The sequence below is a fragment of the Gambusia affinis genome, linkage group LG20, assembly GCF_019740435.1.
Source record: "Gambusia affinis linkage group LG20, SWU_Gaff_1.0, whole genome shotgun sequence".
Taxonomy (NCBI): domain Eukaryota; kingdom Metazoa; phylum Chordata; class Actinopteri; order Cyprinodontiformes; family Poeciliidae; genus Gambusia; species Gambusia affinis.
Window position 1 is genome coordinate 23169904 of NC_057887.1, and position 12554 is coordinate 23182457.

Genomic DNA, 12554 nt, shown 5'->3' on the forward strand with positions numbered 1-12554 from the left:
TAAGACCCGCCTCCTGCCTCTGATTGGTTGTTTCTGCTTAGCACTGGGAGAAGACAGATTTTCTGTCTCATATCATACACAACAGAGTGAGAATGTCAACATACTGCAGCTTTAAGATCATTTATTTTAATAAATCCAATCTTATGGTTAGTGGAACCGCAGCATCTGGGATTATTTCCTGCCGATACCTCGTTGGGAACAGTGGGAACAGTGGGAACGTTGGGAACGATGCTCTTGCTCCGGTCCCTCTTGCCCCCATGACCTCTCTGACCTTGGCTGTCGGATGTGATGGTGTGCTGAGCAGCAGCCAAGATTTCATCCAGCTTATCTGCAGCAGTACAGAGAGGAAGAAGAGTGAAGAAGAGGATGAAGATGGAGGACGCTCTTGACCCTCTCCAGCTCAGAAACATCTGCTCTTACTTAGCGCCATCTGATAAACGGTCCTCTTCTTATCTGGACCCTGAGAGGGTTCATACTCTGCAAACGATGGAGCAAAAACAGCGGATCAATCAGAACCAGCTTTAATTAAACTCAGCCTGGCGATCAGATCTGATCTTCACCTGTTTTCTTCTTCCAGGGCGAGGCGGCGGCTGCAGAAGATAAAAACACAGATTAGATCCGACTGGGAGGATCGCAGAAGAATCAGATGAGGGTGAAATTCATACTTAGATGTATGACATGGTGAATGCTGGTGTGATGACGGGGATGGTGATGGAGACACACATGATCACAACCGCACACTGATCCCACCTTTCTCTACTGCAGGCGGCACATTTGGGTAAAAAAAAGAAGTTTATTGTGACAGTTGGAATAAAACACGTGTTCACACAGCATCTGACTGCTTTTACCTCCATTAACCTCACTGTTTAATTATCGCCTTTCTTCTTCACGGGTCGAATTCAAAGTGTAAATGAGTCAACAGACTGTTAAAAACCACCAACCTGAACTTCGCTGGAAAACTCTGCTGCTGCTCATATTTCTACCTCTTAAAGGTAATTTACTTGGAAAGACATGCCTTTAATTCTTTATTTTTTACAAATAAAATATAAGTGGTGTGTATTTTTATTCAAACATTCAATTAAAACCTTGTACAGTCTTCCTTCCTGACTCAGATCAGGATGGGAAGCTTCTTTGTTTTAAGTCTCATGATTCTTAAAGGGTCAAGTTGACTTTTTTTAACTTTCCTTTGTGTTTTAATGTTTTTTCCTGGAGTGTTGCTTTGATTCTTCCATGCATGTCTGAGAAATCCTTTAATCTCCATGGCAACCATTCAGCTGTTAAAACGCCTGGGTGGGCGCAGCCCCGCCTCCGAGACGCAGCCCCGCCTCCGAGACGCAGCCCCGCCTCCGAGACGCAGCCCCGCCTCTGAGACGCAGCTCGATTTGTTTTGTTTATTGTAGAAAAGGGATATTTCTCATTTTAGACAAAATCTTAAAAATTAACATTTCCTGAATTAAAAGTGTCTAGTTTTCAAATTATTTTAGACTAAGTTGAAAAAAATTAAGAAATAAATTAAATGAACAAATGAGATATTAATTGATTTAATTAATACAATAAATTAAAGCAGCTTTTCAGTTAAAATCTCTGGACAGATGTGGTTCTACTTATTAGGAAAGTTTTGTTATTAAAATCAAATATTTTGTACAAATATTTTTTCATATACAAAATTACATCATTCTTGAGCTGCAGTTGGAGGCAGGCCTGTTACAATGATCAATAAATCAATCAATAACGTAATAAATTAAAATGAGCTCAATCATTTCCATTTGAACAAAAACTGGATGGTAAAAGTTTCAGTCTGGTGTTTTGGTCTCAACTGGACACATTTTGTTTAATTTTGTTTGTTGTTTCTGCTGTTTTGTTTTTTTACTTTTGATATTTAAAATATCTTCCAGTTATTGTTATATTAGTGGAACATGGTGTCAAAACAACAATGTTGTCCTTTATCTCAATAAATTTAACGCCACATTTGGCCCCCGCGCCACACCTTGGCCCCCCCAGTGTCTCACCCATGTCTTCCAGCTCTGATGTCATCGACTTTGAGCGCAGGGCGATGGCAGGAGGGGTCAGTCGTTTCGACTGCTGCGGGGCTGCTGAAGGAAAGCGGCCAAATGCAAACATTAACGTTTAGGCCTCCTCCAAACAAACACCCGTCTCCAATGGCAACCACGTCTCAACAGGCGTAAACATGGCGTCACATTCATCGCGTAAGTCAAACACAACACGGAGAGCTACATCTTCCAGGGGAAATGTGGCCTACCTTTCTTCCGAGCCGTGTCCTCCAGCTCCGGGTTCCTAGCGACCATCACCACCTTCACCATCAGGCTGTTGCCGCCCTGCCGGATCATGTTGACCACCTGCCGGTGACCCACCTTCACCACATTCTGGCCGTTCACCTGAGAGGCCCAAAGAACCAGGTGGTCGCTTTTTGTAACTTTAGCATTAGCTTCTGCTAAACACCACATTTTGTAGCATATTAGCTTCTGCTCGTCTATACCATCAGAAGCAGAAACAGGCTGAGCTGAAGGGTGTTTTAAACCAAACATACAGGTTTAAAGGAGAATTGGTGCCAGTTGAGTCAGAAACCAAAGTAAATGATTTATCTTAAAGCTTGAGCAGCTACATTAGTGACTCATAATCTCCTGAATATCAATTAGAAGTAAGTGTCAGATTTAATAGAGGTTTGCAAATTGGCATTTCGGAAGTGCCTTTTCCACGTGGTGTACAGGAATTTTGAAAAGGTAAAAACCCAGCAGAGACTTTCTGTTTGAGCTGCTGAGGCCAAACTGATGAAGGACTCTGGCTACAGGTAGAAACCATGAACTAAGACACCGACACAAACAGGAAATAAACCTGAAGCAGGAAAACACATTCACTCTTTGGAAATAATCATCCAGATAAATCTTTAAAAACACTTTTTGATCACATCAGAGTCTCTGGCAGCTGTCACTTCCTGTTTCCTTTGACTATGAATAGAACTGGACCAATCATATGTCATCTGACCAAATCGTGGTTCCAGTTAAAGTGTTCTTCTGGAAAACCTTCAGCATCAAAATGGCACCTGATGGTTGTCATGGAGACACGGTGAGGTCACAGTTCTTGTTGTTGTAAACCTTTTTACTAGCTCCCTGTATTTTAAGCAGTTGTCCATGTTGGTGTAGCATGTTAGCGTTAGCAGACATGTTGGTGTAGCATGTTAGCGTTAGCTGAACTCGTGTTTATGATTAGGGTTAGCGTAGTTAATGTTTTAGTCAGTGGTGCCACGACTGATGGTGATTATCAACATGTTTAAATTTAGCTTCTGCTAAATACCACATTGGTGTAGCCTTTTAGCATTAGCATTTGATAAATACCATGCTATTGTAGCGTTTAGCGATAGCAGAACAAATGCATATGATTAACGCTTTAAGGTTAGCTCACATAGCTTTCTAGTTAGCATTAGCCATCACTGATGTTGGGTGTCATTGTGGTTCAATTTAGTGCTTTAGCATTAGCTTCTGTTAAGCTAAAAGATTACCTTTGTAGTGTTGGCAGAACTAATATTTATGATTAGTTATTTAGGATTAGCAACTTAGCTAGCGTTCCCAGTGTTGAGCAGCTCTACCTCAATGAGGAAGTCCCCCATCCTCAGGCCCGCTCTCCAGGCCACGCCCCCCTCATCAACAGACTCCAGGTACTGCAGCGCCGGGAAGGCTGGCGTTGGCGTGAACTCCTCTATGGGAGTCTGAGCTGGAGGGGAGAAGGAAGGAGAAATATGGAGAGACCAGACCAAACGCTGCGTGACGCGCGCTGCGTTCACAGAGCAGGTTTACCTTTGGCTCCTCTGAGCACAAAGCCGAAGCCTTCATTGTCTTTCTTCTGTAGGAGCACTGTCTTCTCCTTAATGATGTAGTCGCTGTGGAGAATAAAGAGCATTCAGAGGAAGAGAGCAAAATTAAGAAATGCTAATAAAAAAACATACAAAATACAAAGATAACATGCAAACAGTGACTTTTCTCACTGCGTCGCATTATGATACCCCTGCAGCGACGGACAGATAGGTTTCGTTGAGCAGGCCATAAAAGAGGCATTAGTTTACAGAGCGGTTGATGGCTGGGGTACAGTTAGCATCATAATGAGAGCAGTTTCCACATCACAGACAGATCCAGCTGCAGCTGACGAGCACTGAGCCAGGAGGAAGAGCAGGGAAATCTGCACTCACACTGATCACAGAAAACAACCAAATGCACCTAAATTGTTGTATCTGCTTTCACCGCCTCCAGCAGCGTTTACATGGATGCTGCTGCACCGACTGCTGGTCATACATGACACTTCAAATTATATAGGAATGAGGTCAGACATGCCTGTAATCCCGGCCCTGCCTGCACAAACCAACCCTGGGCTGTCAGGAGAGGAACGGCAGCAGGCAGTGAGGCTGGGTCAGAGCCTCCTGCCATATTCCATCTGGGAGGCTGTTCAGTCCGCTTGCCTAGAAAGTCGAACTCTGTTCCTTCAAACCTCGGTCTGGGTTCGGTTGAAGTGAACTCTGGTTTGGTTTGATATCTGAACAAGTGGACTTTGAAAGCGGGAAGTGTTCTACAGCGCAGGGCATTCTGGGTAAATCCAACCAAAGCTAACATGTTAGCCTAGCGCTAGCAGCAGAAATGTCTCCTGGTCTTCAGCCAAAGACTAAAGAGAAATCCTCCAACACTAAAATCTGACGCCTCCATCTTGTTTCCATCTGGTGAAGAAGGAAGTTGCTCTCAGTGTCTTCAGAGGTTTTTGTGTGGTTTCCTTCAGTGGTTGTTGGTGCAGCGCCCCCACAGGCCAGGAGGGGAACAGGTTGGTTTGACTCAGAACCACAGCAGCTGCAGGTGGAGCAGATGATGGAGTTCTGGTTCCAGTAGAACCGGGTCAACCGGACTTAATGGGGAAAATAACCTACATTTGTATCCATATTAGATCAATTTGTTCACAGAGGCTAAAGCTAATGGCTAAAGTGAGAGAGGAACAACTTTCTGCTCTAAAAAATGTTATGTTTTTTTAGGTGAATGATTTTTTCAAACCTCCTACCAAAAAGTCTTAAAGGGGCAGCGTCATGTATTTTCCAGACACATTGTGACTTTTTATAGCATAATCAAGTAACTATGTTATGGTTGCCATGGAGACTAAAATATTTCTCAAACATGCATGAAAGAATCAGAACAACACTTCCAAGGAAAAACATTAAAACACGATGGAAAGATATTAATAAAGTTATTTTCACACAACGCTGCCCCTTCAAGGCTTTCTGATTAATAAACTGAACTTGATGTATTGATTGGTAATTGATCAACTGGAACGGATGGAAATGATTTGGACCGTTTTTTCTGCCTGACAGGTACAGTGACCAGGAACCGTTTAGATGTTCAGCTTTTTATTCATGTTGCACACAGGAAGATTCTGGGTGGTGCACCACCTCCAGCCCTCCACTGGCAATAAAGACAATCATCTGTCTTAATGCAAATGAACACAAAGTCTCCATGATGACACACACACACACACACACACACACACACACACACCTCTGGTGTTTTTTGGTTTTGGAGTTTAAGTCTGTCGGTTTAGTTCAGTTTAGTTCAGTTCTGTTTGGACGCAAGTGGAACAAATTAGATTTTCTTCTGGTGGAAAGTTGGATTTGTGTCGCATTTTCCTGCTGTTTTAACGCAGCAGCATTTTAATACCAGCGTTTCATTCATTTTTCCTGCATGTAGTATTTTTAAACCTCTGTCCGGTTCTCCGTCCGTCCTGCTGCATTGTGCCTCCGCGTCTGAAACGCCCACCACTATCAGAGCAACAACAACACAACCAAACTCTGCCGGCCGCCCGGCGCTCCGGCGGAGGAACGCAGAGAAAGTTTGGATCCCGAGTCCAGAAGATCCAGACACCAAGACGCGACTTTAACACTCAACAGCCCGGCCGCTTTCCCCCCAACCGAGGTCCGTTTCTGCTGCCGTCTCCGTCGAGGCTTTCGCCAACGCTCAGCCGCCTTCCAGCCATCTGCTCCTCACACCTCCGTCCCTTTCCTCTCACCCTGTCCTCCATCATGCCTCCCCGCTCCGACGATCAAAGAAACGCCGCACACGGAAACAAAAAGGATTTATGTTTTATTCTTTCAGCCGCTGAACTCGAGCGTCAGGAAAAACGCGCAACTGAAGTTATTGCGTTCCCTCCTGAGTCATCCTCCCTCCGATTCACAATCAGAGAGGGGAAAAAAGACGGCATTTTAACCATTCACCTGCTGAATGCACACACACACACACACACACACACACACACGGTGCAGAAAGAGGGGCTCGATAAGTAAAGCAGCTGACAGATGTTAGAGACTCAGTGTGAGACACTCCCACAAGCAGCACAGAAAACACATCCTTCATTTCACAGACACATAAATAGATAAAAATAAATAGACATAGATATATAGATGAATGCACGCAGGAAATGTGAAGGAAAATAATCGACTAATATTTCAAATTAATCCAAATTTTGATGTTTAAGCTGCAGATTTAGAGAGAAACAGGAATAAATGAGAATTTTAGGTGAATCAGAACAAAATCAGAGAGAATGAAATACACCCACACTGTCTGACTGAAACGCATCAATGTGAGCTGACACACACACACACACACACACACACACACACACACACACACACGCTTCAGAAAACACACAGCAGGAAGAGACGGGAGCGAACATGCAGCAGCGACGGCGTCCACCAGCACAGACATGCACATGCATGGGAGAGTCGGAAAACGAAGCGATTCTCACACACACACACACACACACACACACACACACACACACACACACACAGAGCGCGTTAGTCTGGCTTTGAAAAAGGCACGGTCTCTCAGTAGCAGCATCTACCTCTCCCCTCTCTCCATTGTCCTCTCCTCACATCCATAGCCAGCCAATGAATGGAGAAACAGCCGCTACCTGTAAATGAACCACACGCTCCTGTTTCTGGGGCCCAGTGATGGCCACGAAGAAGAGAGGGAGAGAGAGAAATCTCTCTCTCCGCATCCCCCCATCGCCATGTACCCCCCTCCTCTCTCTCTCTCTCCTCCTCTTCCTCCCCGTCTTCCAGTGAAAGCTCGCCCGGCAGAGAGAGAGAGAGAGAGAGAGAGTCTGCAAAGCTGCGTACTTCACAGGAGGAAGACGATGTGAGGGAAGATGAAGAGAGGAGGAGGGTTGTGTTGCTGAACTGCGACATCGGGCTGATGGGGAGCTGAACCGGCGCAGCTGGTATCTGACCTCATCTACCTTCAATTCAACTCTACCATAAACAGAAACACTAGCTGCGTTTCCACTGAATAAAAAATTACATAAATCTGAATTATGAAAATAAATTTGTTTTGTCGAAACTGATTTAAACAAACTCACGTTTTCGATATAAAGTTTTTGGGCCAGGATGTATCTGGGAAAACGGAAACAGAAACACTTCTTTTGGATCATAGAAGTCACATGATCAACAACCAGATGTTACTACTGCTGGAAACATCAAAGAAGACGACAGGAAGTGGTAGGAGGTCGATGTTTTTAATGACTTGTTGCCTGAGCAAACTTATTCAAACGCTGCAAATTGTGTTTTTTCGACATTAGTGGAATATCAACAAACTTTTGACCATAAAACTGAGAATTGGAATTACAAAAATAAATTTGCTCAACAGAACCCGCTAATTTCAAAAAAAACTTTTTTTAATTACGAGTTTTTGTTGTCGGATTAGGCGGTTCTTCAGCCATTTTAAAATCCATCCATCCATCACCGCAGTGGAAACTGTTTTTTCATATCACACGAGTCATGTGATCAACATCAAGATGTTTCTACTGGTGGAAACGATAAAGAAGACGACAGGAGGTGGTGGGAGTTTCATAATGACTTACTGCGTGATCCTAATCATATCTAATTGTAGTTGCTTTTCTTATTCAATATAAAAACCACAATTACAAAATTGTGTTTTTTTTGACGTTACTGGAATATTGTCAAAGTTTTGTGACGTGATGTTTCCTGTTCCATCCAGTTTTCACTTCACATCATTTCATTTATTTGCAGTTATGAGGCAAGTAGGCGAAACATGAAACCCCAGCAGGTTGTTGCTAGGTAACCAGAGAGTGAGTGAGTTGATTCCACCAACCGAGCTTAGCTAGCTGTGAGAGGTTTAGCGGCTAAAGCAGGGTGGGCAGTCCTGGTTCTGGAGCGCCGCTGTCCTGCAGGTCTTAGAGTCTCCAGGGAACCGGTCGGGTTCTCCAGGGAACCGGTCGGGTTCTCCAGGGAACCGGTCGGGTTCTCCAGGGAACCGGTCGGGTTCTCCAGAGTCCTGTTAATGACCTCATTATTTGACTCAGGTGTGTTGAAGTAGAGACACATCTAAAGGTTACAGACCAGCATTTGAAGCAAAAAATGAGTCTGCAGGTAAAACAAAATCTTCCAACGTTGATAACTGGAGGACTGAAATTCTTCATAGCAGATTCTGTTTGTCAGAAACTGAAGCTAAAAGAGCCACTTTCTGAGTTTTGGTCTTCCCATCTTAAATGCAGGACGTGTATGTTGTGGTATCGTTTACAGTCGTTCTTCCAGAAACTGTTTTTTTAGAGTCTGTTCACACGGCAGCGCCACATGCAGCGGAGGCTTTGAACCAGAAGCTGCAGAGGAAGTGAAGTGAAAGTGGAAACTCCTTGGCTCAAGGACGGCGAGTCGGAACAAAGGGAACCGCCGAGTCCTTCTCCGTGGCCCTGAGGAGCCGACGCTTCAGCCTCCTCATGACTCATCAGCAGCATCATCATCATGATGTATATCGCTGCCAGTTTCATGTTCGCGTTCGTCCTCCTGAACGAGACGCAGAGCTTCATAACAAGCAGCAGCAGCTGCAGGAAAATCCCTCTAACGAAGCGTTATCGGATTAGAAGATGAAGGTGGAAAGCAGGCAAGTTGAGAAAAAGAAGAAGAAGAAGAAGAAGAAGAGCGGCTCAGCGTCAGCATAAAGACGCTTTCAACCCAAAAACCAACATGGAGAATGTTTCCCCACACAACCAGACAAACTCTGAAATCTCGACAGATTAAAAGAAATAAAGAAACAGATTTCCTGACTTAATGCAACATGTTTTACAGTGCTGAGACTTGATTCAAATTTTAACAGTTTTAACTGGATCTGTAATCGATCACATTTTAAGCAAAAAATATATATATCAGCAAAATAAACAACATTCTCATTTAAAAACATTTTTTACTGTTAAATTATTGAATAGACATAAAATCTGAGATTAACACCAGAGATATTTATAGGATATTTATAGGATATTTATAGCTTTTAATCCGTTTTTCAACCATCAGGTTGGAAAACATTCATCTTTCCAGAGCGTCTTTAGAAATCTGATAGCTGACATTAGCTACATGCTACATGTTTAGCATTCTGACGCTATTTTAGGCTAGCATAGCTTCACTGCTAGGCTAACTCCTTTTAGCACAACAAGACACATTTCCATCGTCCAATCGGATCGTTTAGAAGCAGAAATTAAGCCCTGGTGCAACCAGCTGTTTTCATTCTTCCTTGTTCATGTTCTGACTGGATTCCTACTGGACTCTGTGAGAATCACCCCAGTGCTCCCAGTTGTCTCACCTTGGCCCATCGGTACCGTCGTATGCTCCCACTGTGACGTTACGGAAAAGTTTCCTCTTGGCCTTCTCGCTCCGCGTCTCTGAAACATCCAGAAGAAACCAACGTCCAATTAAAGCATCAGCTTCCATCACATGTTTCTGTAATGGACTGAACTTATACTGACCACTGGAGTCACATTCACCCAGTCACACTCACAAACACACACATTCATACACCGATACGCAGATCGGTAGGCAGTTTGGGGTTAAGTGCCTTGCCCAGAGGCACATCGACATGTGGCAGGAGGAAGCTGGAATCGAACCTACAACCTTCCGATCGCAAGACGACTACTCTACCATAGAGCCACAGTCACCCCATCAAAGAACTACCAGAACTACACCCTCCTACTGTCCTCAGCGTGGGAAAACGTTTCCTTTCCAGGGATAAAATATGCTTCTGTCCTGGAATAGACCAAGAGATGTTTTCTGGTTCATTTATAAATAATAATAATAACATTATTATTTATAAATAATGTTGTGACTTCAGGTTCTGGTGGAAAATTTAGAATCATCTACAAGATAATCAGAACGGTGATTTTCAAAGCGGGCGCCGCAGTCCCCTGGGAGGTCACCAGAGGGCGCTCTGGGGCCTCCGACAGCTGGAGGGAAGAAAACTAAATTTTTCATCATAATTTTTGTTTTCTGTCTTTTAATAAAGATTTATATAACCTGTACATTCAAATAATTGATTTAAATTATAATTTGATTGGATGCCAGTCAAATTCATCAAAGGAAAAAATGAACTAGAACATGTGAATAAAAAGTCCTGATAAGACTCAATTTAAGATTTGTGATTAATGTATTTAAGGCCAACTTACTTTTTACAAAAGAGTTTGACATTTTAAGACGTTGAGGATCGGCGGACTCCTTAATGAGCTCATCAGATGACACCATGAGTATCAGATATTTAACGTTTTTTAATATTATTGATTTGCAGAAATAATTAATCCTAATTTTCTATCAGTGGGAGACTATTAAAAGATGTAAACAGTTTTTTATTGTTCAGATTTAAATGAATCAAATCCTTCCAGGTTATGTTTGCAATAAGCTGAGCGACGATTCAGACACATCCTGTGATTTTACCTTTCTCTCTGCTGGGCGGCGCCACTTCCTGCACGCAGTCGGAGGGAAACCAGCCGGTGCGTCCTCTGGCTGTCCCCTCCCAGTAGCCCCCCTCTCCCACGCTCAGCACTGAGGAACAAACATGCTGATGTTTATACAAGCATGGACAAACATTTACAGCACATGTACATGCAGGCAGAATGTGGTTTACGTTGATCAAACCCAAACCGTCCAATCTAAAGACAAACGATCTGTTTAGACGTTTCAGAAAAAGCTCCAGAGGAATCTAATAGTTGGATGTTTATCTGAAAAATCAACACAGCATAAACTTTCCCTCTTTAACATCATGAGCAAATCTATATTTTTAAGTGAAACTCCCATTAAAGGCTGTCTGATGGACCGTTCCTCGGCCCCCGGCTCTTTAAACGCCGCGGTTACCGCAGCAAGCAGTTTGAGGATTTAATTCATAATCTGGGAGGTCCAAGTTCTGCTTCTGGGGATTTTCCACATCAAAGTGTAATTAATCCCTCTGTAAAAGCAAAACTTGGAAAGCTTCCACTAAAGTGGGTGGAGTCTAGATACACCGAGGGCGTGGCCTAATGTGGGGATGGGTGGAGCAACAACTTAATGACTTGCTGCATTCAGCAACTTTAAAGGTCCTTCTTCCCACTTTTATTTAAAAAAAACCCAACTTGCAACAAATCTAGCTATTTCTTTATCAAAACAAACTAATACATCAAGTGAGTTTTCAAAAAGCAACAATCTAGAGAATTATTTTTTGTTTTTTCTCTCTTTCTACCAAAAACTTTATAATGAAGTCTTCAGTCTGGTGTTTTGGTCTCAACTAGCACAGACTTCATAATTCATTTAGTTTGTATTGGATATTTAAAATTTCTCCCTGTTGTAAAATTTATTAGAATTTAAAGTTTATTGATCTCTGAGAACATATTCTTGTGTTATTATTACCGGTATTATAAATACCGGTTTGTTGCGATAACTTCTGGGATGATTTAAGGTCCAGTAACATTTGTTACTGTGACGGGCCTAATAATGCTTCACTGTCCTGCACAGAGACTCTTTACTTCCCCTGAAAGCCTCTATAACTCCGTCTCTCTGCTCTGATTGTTCAAAGATGGTTTCTGCTGTAAATCTGCTAATAACATGCAGCGACAAACAGTGAGATCATTATAAAGGCCCTGCGCTGATTAATCATCCTCCACCGGCTGAAGGATCCTCTCTCTATATTCTTCTGTTTCCTCATGTGTGAATTTTTATTTCCTCACCTTTTACTTTGTCGCCTTTGTTAAGTGAGAGTTCTCTGTCTCCGCTGGCGGAGTGAGAGCGGACGGCGACGTAAACCCGGCCCGGCACCGCGCTGTACATCCGCTTCATCTGACCGCCCCCGGCGCCGCCCGGCGCCGCGCTGCGGGTCAGACAAACGCTTACTGGACCGAACCAGAGCCCTGAAGGACACATCTCCACATACTCTATTCCAGGGAAGCAACTATCGATTGTTTTAGTAATCAATTATTCTGCTGATTCATCAGATAAAAAAAATTGACCAATTCTCCAGATTTTCCATTTAACCACTTACACTTTTATAAACAATAAAAAAATAAAGATGTAAGTATATAATTAAATTCTTCTGTTGTAAGTCAGAAGATGAAATTATATTTCCTAAAAAGCAGAAACTGCGTTCCTTCAGTGAATGCAGGATTATTTGTAGCAAAGGACGAAATTACAGATAAAACATTTTAGACATTTAACTTCTTATTTTCTAGTTCAACTTTTTAAACCAATCAGATGAGAGATTTCTGTT

At 42.9% G+C, this 12554-nt stretch overlaps 1 protein-coding gene across 1 annotated transcript in view; it reads right to left on the bottom strand.

The window, feature by feature from the left end:
- The window catches only part of LOC122822795 (SH3 and multiple ankyrin repeat domains protein 1-like), a 55300-nt gene that overhangs the window by 10689 nt on the left and 32057 nt on the right, over positions 1–12554 (bottom strand). Inside the window, exons 15-25 of the mRNA XM_044101727.1 lie at positions 12019–12158; positions 10757–10864; positions 9636–9714; positions 3813–3895; positions 3605–3729; positions 2261–2396; positions 2010–2093; positions 751–759; positions 561–590; positions 421–477; positions 189–328 (exon numbers count right to left, since the gene is read on the bottom strand). Coding sequence (XP_043957662.1) covers positions 189–328; positions 421–477; positions 561–590; positions 751–759; positions 2010–2093; positions 2261–2396; positions 3605–3729; positions 3813–3895; positions 9636–9714; positions 10757–10864; positions 12019–12158 — 991 coding nt within the window. The remainder of the gene's footprint in view (positions 1–188; positions 329–420; positions 478–560; positions 591–750; positions 760–2009; positions 2094–2260; positions 2397–3604; positions 3730–3812; positions 3896–9635; positions 9715–10756; positions 10865–12018; positions 12159–12554) is intronic.